This window comes from Betta splendens, chromosome 2 (genome assembly GCF_900634795.4).
Source record: "Betta splendens chromosome 2, fBetSpl5.4, whole genome shotgun sequence".
In the NCBI taxonomy this organism is placed as follows: domain Eukaryota; kingdom Metazoa; phylum Chordata; class Actinopteri; order Anabantiformes; family Osphronemidae; genus Betta; species Betta splendens.
Window position 1 is genome coordinate 9,231,889 of NC_040882.2, and position 19,040 is coordinate 9,250,928.

General features: G+C 44.2%; 3 protein-coding genes across 7 annotated transcripts; 1 reads left to right on the forward strand and 2 right to left on the reverse strand.

Annotated features, from left to right (window-relative positions):
* Nucleotides 1-32: 32 nt before the first annotated feature.
* Nucleotides 33-8,557, forward strand: cab39l (calcium binding protein 39-like). Its single transcript, XM_029167790.3, has 9 exons — nucleotides 33-272; nucleotides 4,312-4,438; nucleotides 4,524-4,688; nucleotides 4,762-4,880; nucleotides 4,968-5,136; nucleotides 5,297-5,356; nucleotides 6,296-6,361; nucleotides 6,479-6,622; nucleotides 6,711-8,557. The coding sequence occupies exons 2-9, from the start codon at nucleotides 4,337-4,339 to the stop codon at nucleotides 6,888-6,890; spliced, it is 1,005 nt and encodes a 334-aa protein (XP_029023623.1). The 5' UTR covers nucleotides 33-272; nucleotides 4,312-4,336; the 3' UTR covers nucleotides 6,891-8,557.
* On the reverse strand, nucleotides 8,182-12,772 carry cdadc1 (cytidine and dCMP deaminase domain containing 1). Its single transcript, XM_029167776.3, has 11 exons — nucleotides 12,558-12,772; nucleotides 12,111-12,211; nucleotides 11,812-11,989; nucleotides 11,134-11,437; nucleotides 10,847-11,053; nucleotides 10,589-10,713; nucleotides 10,404-10,453; nucleotides 10,067-10,236; nucleotides 9,781-9,970; nucleotides 9,627-9,657; nucleotides 8,182-9,547 (listed from the first exon to the last, which is right to left on the reverse strand). The coding sequence occupies exons 1-11, from the start codon at nucleotides 12,643-12,645 to the stop codon at nucleotides 9,459-9,461; spliced, it is 1,533 nt and encodes a 510-aa protein (XP_029023609.1). The 5' UTR covers nucleotides 12,646-12,772; the 3' UTR covers nucleotides 8,182-9,458.
* A 538-nt stretch (nucleotides 12,773-13,310) lies between these two features.
* rcbtb1 (regulator of chromosome condensation (RCC1) and BTB (POZ) domain containing protein 1) lies at nucleotides 13,311-19,037 on the reverse strand. Of its 5 annotated transcripts, XM_029167749.3 has the most exons (14): nucleotides 18,942-19,032; nucleotides 18,115-18,402; nucleotides 17,839-17,989; nucleotides 17,577-17,743; nucleotides 17,258-17,416; nucleotides 17,069-17,176; nucleotides 16,742-16,884; nucleotides 16,416-16,479; nucleotides 16,165-16,291; nucleotides 15,909-16,035; nucleotides 15,629-15,780; nucleotides 15,376-15,506; nucleotides 14,843-14,986; nucleotides 13,311-14,386 (listed from the first exon to the last, which is right to left on the reverse strand). In XM_029167749.3, the coding sequence occupies exons 2-13, from the start codon at nucleotides 18,238-18,240 to the stop codon at nucleotides 14,846-14,848; spliced, it is 1,596 nt and encodes a 531-aa protein (XP_029023582.1). In that variant the 5' UTR covers nucleotides 18,241-18,402; nucleotides 18,942-19,032; the 3' UTR covers nucleotides 13,311-14,386; nucleotides 14,843-14,845. The 5 variants fall into 5 exon arrangements, with proteins under 5 accessions (XP_029023582.1, XP_029023574.1, XP_029023565.1 ...); XM_029167741.3 differs by having other exon boundaries at nucleotides 13,311-14,986; nucleotides 18,115-18,399; nucleotides 18,942-19,037; XM_029167732.3 differs by having other exon boundaries at nucleotides 13,311-14,986.
* Between the last annotated feature and the right edge of the window lie 3 nt (nucleotides 19,038-19,040).

Genomic DNA, 19,040 nt, shown 5'->3' on the forward strand with positions numbered 1-19,040 from the left:
GGCCATAACGGAAACAGTAAACGCATTGCCCCCCCCTTCGGCTTGACAGAAGGCTAGAAAGCGACCAGATGGGATTGTGCGCTGCCTCCTTTTCAGATTCCTCGCATAGTAAACCGCATCGCAGGCTTTTGTGAGCGGACTCCTCCCGTTGGCCGTCAGCCGTCAGCCGTGGCGTGACCGCGAGCGCACAACCTCGGAGGCTCGGCTGCGCTGCGAACCGGGACACGAGCGGTCGGGACATTTGCGGACGCCCGAGCGAACGTCTCCACACCGTGAGTACCGTCGGCGGCGACCGCTGTCGAGGAGCAGCCGGCGGTCCGCGCGCAGCTGAGACGTCGCTGCCCTTGACAGCCTTCGCAACTACTTCGGCGCGCTCGCGCGTCAACGGCTCCTATTGTGGGCACGCGGAGCCTCCGCGCTGCCGCGTCTGGGCCGATGAAGACGGCGCTGCCTCCCTCTGGAAATGTGTCAGACAGAAAGGAGTTTAGCCCCGCGGCGACAGGGGTGTAGCCTGCTAAATCATATTGTCTGGGACTGTTTATGCGGCCTTTGCTGCTTCGCTTTCCGCCCGCGTTAAACGCTCGTGTTCCGCCACCGGCTGTCATTCGTGGCTCTTTAATTCCTCATCGCCACATAAACACAGGGGGTCGTTTGTTTTGTTTTTGTTTTGTTTTTTTCGTTCTTGACAGCTACGTTACTTTAGACGATCAGCGATCAGGCTGAACGCGATGAAAACAATTCGACGTCCGGTTGTGCGTTTCAAAATAAAAGAGCTTCGAGTTAGTTTTACGCACGTTGCGTCGAAAGGTGATGTAGCGAGCGGCTCTGATTTAAAGCGATCATCTCAGGTCTCCAGCTGTACATTGTGTCCGTTGTACTGGCGAGAGGCCAGCTGTCATCACTTCAGCCTCTGATCGACTCAATCTCTCTTGTGCTTTTTAGTCATACGCACTCCATTACCATGTTAGTGGGTGTAATTACTCAGCTGTAAACATATTACTCCATTACTTCACACCAGTCACCCAGAGTCATGGTGATGTGATCTCAGTCACAGTTTACATTGAGAAAAAAATGTACATTCCACTATAGGAGTAGGAAAATCAGCTGTAAGAATGTAATTTGTAAACAAATGTTATAAATGTACCAATAAGGCTGTTGGCATATGTGTAAATTATTGTATCTCTTTCAGGCCAATCAGATTAGCTTTTCTTGTCTTATATCATAATGATCCTTCACAATCATACCCATCTGACCTGAGCTACTATGACTGTGTAGCATCATATTATCCAGATGTGTCATTGTGTGTGATCCTGCTGTGCAAAGACAGACATGTGGCTGTATGATGTATTGCTTTATTAAGGGTGATGTCAGCAGTAATAAACGGGCGTAGATGCTCTTCATAGCATCTCGCTCAACGGATGACACGGCTCAAAGCAGCTGGACGTGCAGCAGGCGCTGCCTGCTCCAACAAAGTGAAACAAGGGGCAGGAAGTCTTTGTGTCATTATCAATCTCCAGCAGGACTTGACGAGGAGCATTCCTTCCAGGTTTCCTCAGAGAGGACGCCCTCCGTTCAAAGACCTGCTTCTCGTGCCTCTGTCTGGGAGCCCACTTTGTAGCAAAGCACTTCTGCATTTCATAATTAAGTCTGAAGCGAGACGGGGTGTTCTTTAATCTTGGCTTGCAGTGGTTTTACTAAGAGGATTTATTTACACTGAGTAAGGGTCTCCGCCTCAGAAATGTTCCTGCGTCACTGTCAATACGAAAATTCCAGTTGTGTGTGTGTGTGTGTGTGTGTGTGTGTGTGTGTGTGTGTGTGTGTGTGTGTGTGTGTGTGTGTGTGTGTGTGTGTTCAGCGCTCGTCCATCAATGGCAGCATCTGCATTCCCGTCAAATTAAAAGCTGCCGGCGTTACTTCACTTAATGAAACACTTTTCGGGTGGTTCAGAAAGTTTCCACTGAGTTCTGAATATGACTTTTATCTGAAGCATAAAGAGTCTCATTAAAGAGTCTTTTCTTTCTGTAATTTTCTGCATCAAGTGACCAAACACCTGTTAAATGTTTTTAAAATGTAAAATCACAAGTCATCAAAGAGTTTTAATCTATTTAACAGCATAATACAAAACTAACAATTGCTACGAAAGCAAATGAAAACATTATTTTAAAATACTAGTTGCATTTATATATATTGTAAAAGCACACAAGTTAATGTTTGTAGGAGCGTTATTTTGAAATGCCACACTGGAAACCGTAAATGCATTGTCCCCCTCAACTTGACAGAAGGCGGAATGCAAAAACCAAAAAATCAAATAAGATTGTGTGCTGCCTCCTTTGCAGTGGATTAATGTTCGATCAACCCAAGAAGTTTAGTTTAGGTAAAAGATGTCTTTATAAAAGACGGAGGAATGACGTCACATCAGGGCCTGTTCTTGATGACAGGGTTAAAACTAACTGGTGAATCCTTACACAGACCAAACGTTTATTAAACATTAATCATTAGCAAAGAGACCTCTCTCTGAAGGTAATGAATGTGTAAGGAAGGATTTATTTCTCATCAGATTTCAAATTTTTTCACTTTCACTGTCATTTCTTTGTATATTGTTTTCCTTCAAAAGCCTGAATTCATTCTAATGCTCATTTAGTTCGGCGATCAGTGTTTGGAGCCTTTTCCTCTCAGATTTAAACACACCGGCCGCCGTGGGCACCAGATTAATTCCAATTCATAACACGTAGTGAGTTATGAGTTGGCTCCTGGTGACGAGGAAGCCTCGATAACCCAGAGCTGAGCTTTTCAGGGCCGTGAGACGCGTTATTAGATGATTAAAAAGGCCCTAAAAATAAAAGTCGGACACTTGTTGCTGCAGCAACGGTGCTGGACGACAAAGTGGAAACATTAGACTTCAGACCGACACACTACAATGTGATTCCACACGCGGGCAGCGGAGCTCACGCTGAAGCGCCTCCCTGCTCTAGATAACTGCTTCCTCATTGCCAGGTGATCCTTTCACAAATATTGACCAAGCGTCGTCACAAAGTGAAACAGAGGGAGCGCTATGGTAGTTTTATTTTTTTATACCAGACGTGCTCTCTGACATTGAGCTGTCGACGACGCACCTTTCACCCACTTTACTGCCTGGCGTAAATATTGCCTCCATATACATTGAGAAAGGCCCGAGTCAGCAGCGGCGAAGCCCAGGATGTGTCGTAATAAACGGCCTGATGTGTGTAGAAAATGTGCGCTCTGTGACTTGTGTGAATCAGCTGTTTGCCCTCTGTCTGATGGGGGAAACCCATCGCTTCAGCTCAATACGTCCGTCTCGTCGGTAACAACGCGAGGACGCGGCTTTTGTAGGAAGCGAGTGCGTTCGCGTGAGCCTCCGTCGTCGTCGGGTGAAAACCTTGTGATTCCAATCTGAGCCTTCATTCATCGTACACTATGGTGACAGCAGTGGATGTGAGGCGTTGGTGCGGTTATGTTTTTGTGTATAATATTTTCTTTAAATGCGCTCGAATGGCTTAGATGGAGAGGTGAGGCTGGGAGTTGGGGTTAAGTTGAGGGCAGAGGGAAAACTCTCCACATTCCCCGATGAGGATTAGCAGTCACAAGTTCTGTGCCTGTTCCTGACGCAGTCGGATTGTGAAGTGTTCTGACATCGTTCATATGTTGAGCCTTCTCCCCTGTTGGCGGCTGGATTCGCTTCACGCTGTTGAAGCTGAACCTGCATGTACTCCAGCTTTTCCTGTAAATGTGACTAAATGAGCACGTGGGGCCCTGTTGACGTTGAATTAAAAATAACCAGCCCAGTTCTGCACAGTGGGAGCGCATTGACGCCCTGCGTGGACCGAGCGCTGCATGCATGGCACTAACGCTTCCAGGAGTCTGAGCGCACTGGTGTTTGAGTGTGTTATGTGTCAGCATGCTCACATCCGCGTATCGGCCGCATAATACTACAGTAAACTACACAGATGCTCAATAAAGCAAAACAGGCAGCAGCTAAATGGACATAAATGATCTCAGACACTGACTGGGGTAGAGTTCTGGGCTGTAGCCATTTCTGAAATATTAAGAGCTGTAATCAGCTGATCCTGGCATATGTGGACTTTTCAGTAGACTCAGCACAAATGTTCTACACTGGGTCCGGAGTACAACGGGTGTGTGCTTATTTATTAGACAGCAAAAGCTCGTTCACAGAAACGTGAAATAATAATGAGGGTGGTGCAGGCAGGATACAATGAAACGATGTGTTAATGTGTGTGTGTGTGTGTGTGTGTGTGTGTGTGTGTGTGTGTGTGTGTGTGTGTGTGTTTCCAGGCCCCAGCGTGAGTGTGTGTCCATCATGCCGCTGTTTGGTAAACCCCATAAGAGTCCGGCGGACATCGTCAAGACCCTGAAGGAGAACCTGGTCATCCTGGTCAAGCAGGATAAGAAGACAGACAAGGTACAGGAGGACGTGTTGTGTGTTGTGTGTGAGGCCGGAGAATGGAACGTCCTGCTCTTGACCCGTCACTTCACTGTCTCTGCAGGCGTCCGACGAGGTGTCCAAGTGCTTGGTGTCCATGAAGGAGATCCTGTATGGCACCAACGATAAGGAGCCTCACACTGAGACCGTGGCCCAGCTGGCCCAGGAGCTGTACAACAGCGGGCTGCTCATATCTCTGGTAGAAAACCTGCAGGTCATAGACTTTGAGGTGAGCAGAGGCTCCTATTGGAACGGAGGGCCGGTTGTCTGAGTGCGTCTAAGCCGTGTTTGTGCGTCTCCAGGGGAAGAAGGACGTGTGTCAGATCTTCAACAACATCCTGAGGAGGCAGATTGGGACGCGGAGCCCCACGGTGGAATACTTCTGCTCCCACCAGGAGGTCCTCTTCGTCCTGCTCAAAGGGTGAGACTGGGGCAGATGAACGCGCCCGCCTGCCGCCCGGCGGCTCCGCGGCCACGGTGACACCCGTGTCGCTGTCTCTGTGCGCAGGTACGAGACGCCCCAGGTGGCGCTGAACTGCGGCATCATGCTGAGGGAGTGCATCCGCCACGAGCCGCTCGCCAAGGTGGTCCTGCACTCGGACCACTTCCACAGCTTCTTCAACTACGTGGAGATGTCGACCTTCGACATCGCCTCCGACGCCTTCGCCACCTTCAAGGTACACGCGTGATGCAAGTTCAACCTCTATGACTACTTTATATGAGGAGAAGTACAGGTTTATGGAGTTTTTTTCTATAAATTCTATTCTATTTTCTATTGTGTGATCGACTTGCTCATAATACAGCAGACCTTGTATTTGTTTGTTTGTATTTTCACAGGACCTCCTGACCAGACACAAAGTGCTGGTGGCTGAATACCTTGAGCAGAACTACGATGCTGTGAGTACGCACGCACGCACGCACGCACGCACGCACACACAGTTGGGTTTGTCATCAACGTGGGGACTCCACTTTGACATAATGCCTTCCCTAGCCCCTTACCCTAACCCTAACCATCACAAATAAAGGCAGACGTCTAATCTTTGCTCTAATCTGAACCAAAGCTCAATTCTAACCTCAGCCCTAAAATCACATCTTAACCATCAAAAAAGCCTTTGGACTGATGAGGACCGGCCAAATGTCCCCACATTGTCTCAATGTCCTCACCTTGATGGTGAAACATGGTTTGTGGTCCCCACGTCGAAGGAACAACATGTCTGTGTACACACACACACACACACACACACACACACACACACACACACACACACACATTACTATCTTAATGAGACCACTCCACTGGGAGGGACCCCAAGAGAGGACGCTTGTGACGATGTGTAAACGGATCAGTTGTCAGTCACTGCGGTGCTCAATGGAGCATGTGTCCTTTAAATAAAAAAAATAAAAAAATCTGTGTGTCATTGAACCACGGGGCCGTGTGAGGGTCTATTCAATGAGGCTGCATGTACGTGAGCAGTGAGAAACGAAGTTTAGGTTAATGCCCTTAAAGTTCCAGGAAATGGGATTCAGCTGAAAGCCCCGTCAGTGTCACAGCAGCTCTGCAGACAGAGCTCAGCTCTATGCCGTGGGCCCACTAATGCAGAGGGAGCCTCTTTCACACGTAGGGCCTCCAGAGGTCCCGACCCCACTCAGCCCCGCACAAAATTGCCTTTTCACCTGCACCAACGTAGACAGCAGTCAAAAAGCCTAGGGCGTCTCACACTAGCATGAAGAGTGAAACAACACGGGCCAGCTGATCATTGGTCTGTGGTGTTTTCTGCTTGTTTAAATGCTTCACTTCAATACGTCCAATACCGTGTGGTCCCTGTGCTGCCGCAGGTGTTTGCAGACTACGAGAAGCTGTTGCACTCTGAGAACTACGTCACCAAGAGGCAGTCACTAAAGGTTCGGCTGTTGTTGTTGTTGTTGTTGTTGTTACCCAGTCAAACTGGTTCATGGTGATCAAGTGTACAATTCAGCCGTGAGTTAAGAAGTGACGGACCCGTCTGATCTCTTTTCCAGCTTCTGGGTGAGCTCCTACTGGACAGACATAACTTCACAGTGATGACGCGCTACATTAGCAAGCCTGAGAACCTCAAGCTGATGATGAATTTGCTAAGAGACAAAAGTCCCAACATCCAGTTTGAGGCCTTTCACGTCTTCAAGGTAAACACACACACAAACCTTGTGCACGGCCCAGTGAGTGACGGTACCGTTCTCACAGCAGGGGGGGGGTGTTCTCTGTCGCCCTCAGGTGTTCGTAGCGAATCCCAACAAGACGCAGCCCATCGTCGACATCCTGCTCAAGAACCAGACCAAACTAATCGACTTCCTGAGCAACTTCCAGAAGGACCGCACGGACGACGAGCAGTTCAACGACGAGAAGACCTACCTAATCAAACAGATCAGGGATCTGAAGAAACCTGCGTCCTAGAGAAGCACCTCATTCCCCCAGACCTGACTTTATAACAATAGGAAATAGGAAAAAAAATACATTAACAATAATGGTTGTTCAATTTAAAATATCTTCAAGACATTTTGGTCTTATTTTTTTTCTTGGTTGTTTCAATGAAAATTAGTTTTTCGTTTCCCACCTGTAGCACGTGGTGCCACAGCTCGTCCTGTTGGGAGGCAGCAGGTTTGCTTTGTTCAGAGAACCAGCGGTTGAAATGTCACCTAACAGTGATCGTCAAAGAAACCTTCGATTTTCTGACCACGTTTGTAACTTCGTCACCATTCCATGGTGCTGTAATGCTTATAAATAGAATGATCAACTCTTTGAATGAAGTAGCTGGAAATTAGAAAAATAATGAAGAATTTTAGGCCTTTTATTTTTTATTTAAAGCTGTGTCTGATCTAAATCAGGCAAAAACGTGAAAGCACGTTAATCAAATATTAGCTAATGCAAACTTATTGTACTGCCACAGCCCCCGTTTGGTCATCAAAACGAAATCTATGAGCATACATCTAAATGAAGGGTCTTTAATCATATCGGTACTAAAGTTAAATCATTTTTGATCACTGGTTCTCTTTGCTGGTGGCTGATAGCACTTTTTATATCAAGCATCAATGATTTGTCCTTTTTCTGTTAATCTAAAGCTGATCACCATTTTCACACTGCTCAATTATATGTTTTTTTTAAATCTATACTTCAGTTTCTTGTGTACAGGTCTGGTTTGTACTGAAGTGAGTGCCATTGTGAGTGATCATTAGCAGGAGGCACAGTTTGTGCATGTCACTCTTCTTTCTGTACTGTAGCAAGTGATTTGTTCTGATCTGATGTCGACTTTAGGAAGGAACCAGGCGGACGATTCAGAGGTGCCTTTTGAGTTTAGTGTTTTCTCTCATTTTCTCTCTTTTTTTAGAATTTCAGTATCTTCCTAGTGGGAGCTTATTATCTGGTGAAAATATGCTGCGGACAGAACACGTTTGTGAGGAAGCAGTGAACGTCTTAACTGAGCTGCCGTTGTGTACAGAGCAGCGTCATGCTATTTTGATTTAGTGGCCAAAGTCGAGCAGACTCAGCATTAGACACAGGTCAGTGTTGATCTGCAACAGGTCTCCTCGGTGCAAAGTAACTGTGAAAAATACCCATGTACATTAGATAAAGGACCATAAAATGTGCAAACTCAGTGAGGATAAAACACTGGTTTTAAAGCAGAGCAGTTTTTATATAGAAGGAAATGACCATTGTTTCCATTTCTGAAAAATGACACTGACATCAGTAAAAATCGAGAATTTATTTCCCTTAGGACTACTTCATTTGAAACAAAATTTCCAACTCCTTTAGATGTCTCACGCTAGCTACAGTCCCTCAAACGGAAAATCCGTACACCTGAAAATTGTAATCTGAAAAAAAAAACCCTCATTGATTTCTATTTTTGGTGAAGAAAAAAAAACACCAGCTATTTAATGTTATAAGCTGTGACACTGTTTATACTGTATCAGAATAGAACTCTATCAGAATTGTCACTGATAGAAACAACCTTTAGCTTTTGCCTGTTTTACAACTAAAACGATGAGCTAACCGGCACATTATCCCCCACACACTGACGCTATTGTACCACATTCACAGCAAATAAACTGATGGGAATGAACATATCCGTGTGTGTATGTGTGAGATCTTTTCTGTTTTCTATGTGCATAGAAAGTTGAGCTGAAACGCATGTGCAAACATTTAGTCAAGTCAAGATCGTCCTTAAAGCTCCCATTATAATGTTGCATTTAGTCAATAGGTTGAAATGCATCCTCATTGCATAAACATGATTACTGGCATCTTCTACCTTGATCTGCTGTCAGAGGTAAAACTCCTCTTGAACCCTATCACTTCCCATAAACCTCCTTTCATTATAAGGATGCAACTTGATGCCTCAAGCCCTTCAAGTAAACCCAAATGCCTTACACCCACAACACACTTCTCATCTATGACTATATAAAAATAAATTAACAACATATACATGACAGAGTTCATATTAACATTTCAAACATATTACTTTGTGGTGTCCTTCTATGTAGTTTTTTTTACCGGTATAGTTGCATCCCTCCATCCTTTCTTAGTGGTTTTCCCATGAGGTCAACACGTGCCTTCATGGCATGACTTCGTCTCTCAACGAACGGACTTCTCATATCTTCAGCTACTGTCAATGAGCCTTAAAGCATAGGACCGTCCACCATGACTGTATGACTGAAAGCGCTTTGCAGTTCAGGTGAAAAAAGTGCCATACCAGGAGTTTAAAACATAAAGAAGAGCTTCAGTCTACGGGGGACACACAGGAAAGACGTCACCGTGGGTCCTGATTAAATACGAATCAGTCTCCAATGCACGTGGTTTAGGAAAAAATAAATAATGTAAAATTAGGTGTGGCACAGATTTGATCTTGAGGTAGGAAAGGACTTCTATCCAACAAGTCCCTCAAATCTGTACCACACAGGCTAAAAACGTGACCGGGTAGGTTTTGGTTAATCCATTCATCCAGGCATCGACCCTTCGCTGACTGTAGATTCAGTTGTCGGTAGATCTGTGGACGCACAGCTTCTTGTTGCTCTGGCTCTCCTGCTCAGTCAGCCTGCTGTGCTTCCTGGCATGACCGTCTAGAAAGGAAGTAACTGTTAAAGCAAGAGGTGAGGAGAAAAAAGACAGAATCCATAAACACAACGAGTTGCAGCTTACTGGGAATCTGTGGAGAAGGGCTCCTCTGCCACTAAAAGATAAGAAGGGCCAAATGTTAGCTACAGTAAAAGCAGTTGGGTCGGCTCATCCCAATTTACAGGTGAAATCAACACAGTTAAGTCCAGTTTCTACTTCTGTCCCTCATTATACTCACTATGAACTTGCTGGTATCCTTCAAGCTGCCAAACCTCAGGTAGGAAATGTCTCCCTTATCTTTATCCCTGTCCTGGTCTGTGGTGTAGATGTGCGAGACGCCGGCTCCTCTGATCAGAGGGATGCACTCGTCACACGGACATTTGGTCACAAACAGCAAAGTGGGTTCCTCTGGTTTGATGTCACGAGCCCTAAAGACATCAGGCGGAACACACATTGGAAGCTGCCTAAAATGATTTGAGAGTGATCGGAGGTTTAACGGCACAAGACCCAAAGCTTATTCTGACCTGAAGGTGAGGGCGTTCTGCTCCGCGTGGACGATGTATCTGTATTTGCGTCTCTGCCTGTCCTCCTGCTTGTTGTCCATCTGCGGGTACTCGGCGTACTGTGAGCCTTTGGGGTAGGCGTTGTACCCACAACCCACCAGGTGCAGGCCGTTTGTTCCGTCACAGCCAGCCTAAAAAACAAGTGTAGTTGAAAACCCTCAAACACTGAACCGCCCTCATTCCGGTGAGTTGCAGGACCGCAGAGTGTCAGACATCACTATCCAGCCAAACTGGAAGCATGTCATGAAACTGATTTATATGACCCCATAATGGGTGGAACCTTAACATCAAAGCTCACCGACGGTCCCCTGGCCCAGATCACAGCCCCCACGCCAACTTTAGCGTCCTCTGCAACAGAAGCGAGAAATAAAGAAATAGTTTCGGCCTGTGATATTTCTGATTGGTTTAATCCAATCCTTTCAGTCTAACTAATTAATTTTAGTCCCACTAATTTCACTGAGGCAATCAGAAAAGGTCAACTACCTGTTCTATAGGACAGAAGCCTGGCTTGAATGATGCAGTGACAAGCTACTTCCTGCGATAGACCCTGGTCATGTAGATGCACTGAGGACTTGACCGGTGACGGCTCACTGGTTGAACACTGCTCCCTGTATCACAGAAACAACAGAATCATCTACAGTAAATATAGCAGCATAAAGCCTTCGTTCTCACACAGTATCAACTTAGGAAATATCAATGGCTGATATAATTCGGCGAAGCAGGTTTAAAGAGCTTTTTAACCTGTAAAAGCCGTGGTTCTGTTGTGGAATCCCAGCAGCTACAGCAGCCAGAACCTCCACCAGCTTCTTCATGTTGTGCCTCAGGTTGGAGAAGTAGGGCTCCACGCAGAAGTTCTCCAGATGCATTTGGGTCAAAATTGTACGGTGTTGCTGAGATTTAGTGACCAGAAACTGTCTGGAAAACTCTGCCAGGTGTCTCGTTCGCTCTCTGGAAATTAAAAATTTTTTTTTTTAAGAACTTGCAATCACTATTGTGGAAGCATAAAAATGCAGGTAAAGCGGGGCAACCTGTTGAAGAGTTCATCTGTAATTATCCCTGGTTCATCCTCAGCCACTCTCTCCATGAAATCACACTGTTTGGACGTCTGGTCTACAAACTGCGCCAGACCAGGCGCCATCGGCTGCATGCCAACACAGATATGAGTTCGACTGTTGGATTTTAGCTTCTCTGTTGCTATTGTGTCCAGCATGGCTTCCTCCGTGATGCCGCTAGGTGGACTGTGTGATCTGGAGTTTGGATGGGTTGTAGAGGTGGACCTCAGCATGCTGACCTCGGGGTCTCCAGGCCAGAAGGAGATCTGACTGACTCCCGCTAGAGAGGAGCAAACGGCGTTGTTAGTGTTACTTCCTGTTAATGGTACTGACTTTAACTTTACCTGGTGAAGGTGAAGTGGGTGAAATCAGAAAGAGATCCAAAGTTCACCTGTGTGGTGATGTAATTAAAGCCAACATTATGTAATTGTAATTTACAACAGTGTGGCAATATCAGGAAGACACGAAGATTACTTTAACGCACACTGGTAATAAATCATTAATTTCATGTTTTTTGATATAATAAAGATGTACGGAAATGCCAATTAAGCAATTTTGCATAGCTTTTACATAGGTCGCTGTGTTATGGCATTTTGCTTTGCATTCCCCAACCTTTTTCTACCATTACTACTCGTCTCGGCCTGTTCCTCTCACCGTTGATGATCATCTTAAGGCAGGTAGCACAGGGTCTCCTGGAGAAGTACAGCTCACAGTCCGCCAGGCGGGTGCCATGCTGGATGATGGCTGCCTGTCCTGCATGAAGCTCAGCTCCTGAGCAGTGGAGTCCCAGCACCTTGCTGTCCCGCACCACCACCAGACCCATCCCACGAATCTGGAGCGCATCAGATTCAGAACTATCACTGCACTTGACAGCCAGTGTGCATCAGTGCTACTCCGCAATGCGATGCAGTCATTTTAAGTCTATTTCTCTCACATCCTGCTTTTGCACCAACCTGATTTTGCTCATCGTCTTCAGATTTCTCCCGAGGGAAAAGTTCCATCCAGAGACTCAGTAAGGTAAACAGGTTTACTTTTGATAACCTGGGGCGATGACCTGGAGGAGAGACAATAAATCAAACAGTGAATAAATAACACAAACAATGAACTGTTGAACGCGATGGCTTGAAATGAATAAGAGGAGCAGGTGTAGTGCTGATGCACCTGCGTAATAAACTACAGCCGAATGACTAAGGACTAATGTCACATTTATTACCCGACACATCTTCACTGACAACATCAACAAACGATTAACTGCTCAGAGCTGTCGTTTCAAACAGAGCTACTACACTAGGTTGCTTTGATTAACTATGTCTGTCATTGATCAGCTGTTTTTATATTCTGTGGACATGTCATAACAAATCCTAGCTAGCCCAGCGCTCCATGGAGTTCCTCTGGCCCACCTTGTACTCTGCAGTCATTGTCGTCCGTGTCTGTTTCTGGCCCGGACTGGCCCTGGTCGGCTCGGTTACTTGTCTCGCGTCCTTCCATTCAAGCCGCGAGTAGAAAATGAAACAATAATGCACGAGGAACGAGAAAATTGCGACGAGTTCAAGCCGAATTCACGGTAAGCTGATACATGGCAAACACAATCACAATTATTTCCGGTTACTGCTTTCAGAATAAAAGCCCAAATGACAACTCAAGTGGCTCATTGCGTACGTGTCACTTTTATGGCTTCCATAGCACAGATGATGAAATGCTAAAGCATTACCACAGTTTATTTCTATGACTAAAAAGTTGTCAAACTGGAAAGAAAACACAACTGCAAATTGCATTAGCTGTGGCGTTAGATAGCGTAACATGAATAATTAACAAAAAAAAATAACCACTATATTTACACTCACTAAAACCTACGCCCTAATAGTTTCAAATGATTTATTTTTAATAATTTGTTAAAGTCTTCTTTCAAAGAAATGGACTGTCAACCGACTGACCAAGCAGTCGGTTGACAGTTGGATCCCGTCCACTTCCGCCATTTTCTCTGACGTAAGCCAAGGGGCGGTGCAATAAAGATAAAGTCGAATGGGCATTTGTCTCGCTAGGTGACAGCAAAGTAGAACTTCAGACTTAAAAGACGCAAAACTGATAAAAAAAACTAACAAAAACAACAATTTACTTAAGAAACATTTAGACAATGAGAAAAATTACCCATGAAGTGTAAACAAATCAGAGTTATTTATTTCATTTCATTTAAACATTTCCATAGGAAAATATAAAAAAGTAATATGTCAGTAATGGAACAACTAAAGAGCAACAATATAAAACTCAATAAAATAATGCAGATCACCTCAAAATGAACAAAACAATATAATTTGTTGCTTGTTGTTCCATATATAAAAACCACCTCTGCTCCTCATTGTATGGAAGAATTAACAGAAAGCCACAGAAAGCTAAGAAAAGTCATTTTAACTCAAATGAGACCGTTTTTGTTAAAAACAAAAAAGCAGAGAGATCCTACTCAAGCTTGAACAAAATTACAATTCTTGCCAAGCAGAAGCAGTGCATACAGAAAAAGAAACTTACCAACATTTTCCTGTCATAGCAATAATACTTAGAAGTCAGAATGATGACTAACAGTCTTTGGTCACCAATATTTGAGCAAAACAAATTATAAACAGAAACCTGACTTTTTTTAAGCATTCCAAATCGTTTGTGCTGACCATTTAGAAAACCCCAGGCAAATGTAATGCAACTGCAATTAATTATTCTGATGCGTTTGAGTGTTATTTACAAGTTCATGCATTTGTTCTATTAACATTAGAAGGTGAAAACAGCGTTATTTTTAAATGTAAAGCTTCTGTAACATACCAAAGACCTTGAAGATACACCTAACAATGTTTACAACTGCAATAAAATGAAAAACTAAAACTGTGTTAAAGGTTCCTCAAAATCTATCATTGTTTTTGTTTTGAAACAAACAAAATTTAAAGTGCAACATTGTTTCCCTTTTCCACAGCATTTTAAATTACTCACTACATATTTGTAATCATTGATAAAAGCTATAGAAAGAAACCTTAATTACAATTCGTCTGTAGTGCAATAGAACCAACCATCCAACCAAATGGTCTTAAATGAATTTATATTTTATATCCAATATAAAAGGTTAAAAATCCACATGAAAAATCCCAGCTAAGACAAACATTCAAATTACAAGTGTTGTATGAGAACCTTTAGCAGGGCCTGGATCAGCTTGATGCTTTTTTCCCCATTTAGCCTAAACAAAAAGAAACTAAAAAGAAAAGCAAAGAAATGAAAAGCAGATGAGACCTAAATATCCGTTTCCATATAATGTCCTGAATTTTTGACCTGGCCAGAGTCTTTTAAAAGAAAAATGCAGATTCTGTGCTTTGAACCTATTCAAATCACAGCAGAAAATAAACTTAAAAAGGAAGATAAAATTCAAGTTTAAACGCAGAACATGAAGAACAATTTGAGAAAAAGATGTCTTCAGTATGTTAAATGACTCCACAAATGGTCAAAGTGCTGTTTTCAGATGCATCTACTGTATGATCTTAAATTCCAGTCCACAGATATCTCACTGAAGTTGCCCATGTGCCATGTGTGAATAAACTCTTGAAACAGGGTCAGCGCCTCCTTTTATAAATGCAGTGTTTTTAGCACAAGGATATGCTGCCACATCCACTTGAATTACATACAGTTCAGATGTCTTCAACAATATGAGTACCTCTCAGTACTTGAAGGCTCCGCAGCGGCCAGCTCTGATGATAAACTCCTTGAGCATGGCTCCCTCTACCAGCCAGAAGGCTTCAGTCTGAGTCACCTGAGTCAGGTGGTTGACACAAAATCGGAAACAAAACTCTTCCAAGTCCTGGGAAAAAAACACAAATGACACAGGATTAGAAATAACAAAATACATAACATAATGCAATGAACAGAAAACAACAAACCATATTATAAGTGAATGGTGATTGTAATGATGGTGATGGTAATTAGTGGAGGATATAAAAATGCGGCAGCAAAACGCTTTTAACAAAACAGTGTAGAATTTGTTTCTGCAAGAGGTGACTGTGCAGTTCACTGTATGACCACTGGGTGTCACTTCAAACTGGCTGTTGCCAAAGATTCCAGACACTGATCACTAACCCCTTAATGCAGCTCTGCAGTTGCTTTAAATGCAGCTTTAGCTGTTGCAGAGTTAATGAAAACACTATTAACTAATACGGAATATTGTGTATAGGGTGTATGTATATACTGGACCTCTGCGTCGTATCTTATAGCGGCAGAAAGAAGAGTGAAGGCGTTTTCAACTGTGATTCCTCTCTTGATGATCTGCTGACACAGAGATTTCAAGCGGTTCTCGCAGTAAGATGTGGCCAAGTCCAACAGGCCTGCAGTTTTCACATCAGAGCAAACAGGTAGATTACAAATAAAATCAATAAATCAATAAAAGCCTCAAGATGATAAGACAAAAATAAAACATTATTGTAATATATACAGTATGAGCACCAACCGATGGCATCCTCTGGTGAAACGTCAACGTCGTCTGTGTAGAGAAACTGCAGGAAGGACCTGTAGACTGGGTACGGGAACTGGTTGATCTCAATCACCTTCTGCTGATCTTCTGTCCACTGCGAGCGGAACATCAGTCGGAAATGCTCACACCTATTTGAAAGAAGACAACCCTGTTTATACTTTGCTGCATGACTGGTTATGAGCAGAGCCCTGGCTGTCAAAACCTGTCAGGTGAACAAAGCCGGAACTGAAATGTGAAAACGAAAAGCCGCATGCACCTGATCTTCAGCACAGCTTTGTGAACATGGATGTATTTGCCATCTACGCTGAATTTCAGGTCGGCAGTTTCCGGACTGTCAAACTTTTTCTTGAGGGCTTCGGCAACGGTCAAGAAGTCGTCAAACTCTAGAAGAAAACAGAATAAACTGAGCACTTAGCTTTCATCACGCCTTTACTTTCTCAAAATACATTTGAAATCACAGCAATACGTACAATTCAATTCATCCTCAATCTACAGTGGACTCATTCTCTCACCCATAGACACGAGCCTCCACATGACCGGTGGTGTGGCAAAGCAGGCAAAGACATCATCAGTGTTGGTGAAGTGTGTCAGGTGGGGCAGGACGATGGACTGGCCCCTGCACTGACCCCACACATACACCTGGAGGATAAACATCCCTAGTAAGATCTTTAATTTGGATAAAGCTTAAACTGTCAAAGCATTCCTTTAACACACCGGTCAACTAATTAAACCTTTGTGAAAACAAACACACACGCTTGCATACCTGCCCGCACTTTGTCTTGGCTGCTGAAGTATGCGTTGAATGGCAGGCGGCGACTTCTATAATCCTGGTAAATCAGTAGTGGACATATGTCTTTAATTCTTTTCTGTCTAAGTTTGTAAAAGATAATGTTTCTGCCGTGGCAGCATTCAGTCTGTAGTCTTTGTTCAAGTACAAGCACACAGGACCCTTATGCCTACTTATAGTTATAGAGGGAGGAAACGGGGGAACAGGAAACAGGAAAGTGAAGTCTTAGCAGGATATGGGAGAAACTTCTAATTATAAAATCTGTTCTACTGTTAAGTGCACTCCCTTCCTTCTCCACCCACCTCTTTTTGTCAGCCATGATTTGGACTGGGCTTAGGTGGTTGCTCTTGTTCCCAGTTCCAAGTTGACCGTATGTGTTTGCTCCCCAGGCATACAGCAGTCCTTCATCTGTTAGCGCCAGGCAGTGGCCGTAACCAGACACAATCTGGAAAGCAGGGAGTACGTTTAGCACGACCGCAAATCACTTACTCAATGAAATCACACACAGGAGCACTGTAGTAATTACAGTACGATGAGTCATGCTTAGAAACACAATGTAACAGTCATTATTTTCATTTTCCTGTGCATGCAACCACAGCAGAAGTCACTGATTGAGAATTTTATCTCACCTGCTGAACACAAAGCCCTTGGAGTGTAGTGAGGCGGCAAGGTATCAGCTGGTTTCCATTGTTACTGATACCCAGCTGTCCATTACCATTATAGCCCCAGCCATAAACCTACATAAACATAAAACAATCAGTTTGGCACTATGAGGTTCCAAATTCTCTCTATGAGGCAGGATGTAATGTCATCTTCACCTCTCCATTGTCGCCCAGAGCCATGGAGGAACTCTGCCCGCACGTGATGCTCACTGCCATCTTGCCCTGCAGGCAGCCGGCAACTTTCCTGGGGTAGGGCTGGTTGGCTGTAGCACCTGTGCCAACCTGGCCACAGTTATTATGACCCCATGCAAAGACCTGGAGGGGCAAAAAGACTATGCAATTAGTAATCGCAAACACAAAATGTTTCTTTTAATATTTAACACTAAATGGGCACTGAGTGAATTTGGTTCTCTTATAAATAGAGTTTATTTTTCAGTGACTATACAAAAGAGGTATCATAACAAAAAACCGCTACCTCGCCATCCTCGATGAGAGCCATCGAGTGATGAGAGCCACAGGCCACCTCTTTCACTTTTCTGTTCTGTAGGTTAGAGGTGACCAGCACTGGAGACACACCCTGGTTGGCATTTCCATTCCCCAGCTGACTGTAACCATTGTGTCCCCAAGCAAACAGTTGTCCATCTGTGGTAAATCAACAAAGACAACACAGCCAGTTACCATCAGTAGAGTGGAGAAGTAGAAGTTGATAATACAGAAGTCACAATTCAAAAACCTACCCTCAGTGACCAACAGAATGTGGGGTCCGCTGCCGTAGCTCAGACTGATTACTTTCTTCCCTCGCAGGAAGTCTAGCTTTTTTGGTATAATAGTACTAAGACTATCTCCTGTGCCGAGGCAGCTACTGAGGTTGAAGCCTAATACAAATACCTGGGAGATAACACACACACATTCAAAAACACACCTATTTATTGGTTGGTGGTGGGGCAAGGCTTTAAATGATATCTGCATTTTTGAAAAGGGCAGGATATATTGGGGTCAAGCAAACTCATCACCTCATTTCCATGTGTGATGTAGATTGCTTCATTAGCGGAGTTTCCAAACACACAGGCTTGCCGGACCGTGGCCAGTTCCTCCGAGCTTAGCAGAGAGAACAGGGGCCACTTGCTGACATCCACCATTCCTTCTGCTAAATTAGACTTTGTTGCTGGGGGAAAGGAGTCAGGGCTGACAGGGGAGAGCAGGGATGTAATGAAGGGGCTTGACAAGGAGCCGGGTGAAAGTGAGGAGGAGGAGACAACGATGCTGGTGGAGGGGAGGAGCAAGGTCCAGAAGCATCCCTGCTGACAATTGAAAAAGAACGAAATGAGAGATAGTCGGCAGTTTGTCTGCTATTAGCAGACGTTTTGCCACTTGACTTCACTTGGCTCTCCGACATTTCCTTATTTCAAGGCTCCTTAAATGATTCCTAAATTCAAAGAAGGCGTATAATTTTTGTCTCGGCATCTTGAAAACAAGGAAGCGCATCAATTGCTCATTTATTTGAGCGGAGTTCAGTGTCGTCCACTCTGGTCAAAAAGTTACATGTTGCAAAACGTGAAACCTTACGCGCGTGGCCAGCAGTAACACAAACATTCCATCAGGCCGTTTAGTAACGTATTATACAGGAGCTAAGTCGCATCGAAGCATATGGTAAACGGAAGAAGCTACATTAGCAGCTGGTTGAGCTCTTTCCTTTTCTCTGCTCTTTACACCAACCGATTCTCAAGAAACAATTGAAATGAGGAAACATAGATAGACTACAAGGGAATTTAACCTTATTATCGCTGTCACAAAAATATCTAAAATCACGATACGCAAACTAACGTTGGCTACTATTTACCTGGTTGTTTGCCCGGCGTTCTCAACAGTTCAGCCCTCTAACGAAACTACGGCTAATTCTTCTTCGTGTGCCGTATTTCTGGAAGACTACGTGCTAATC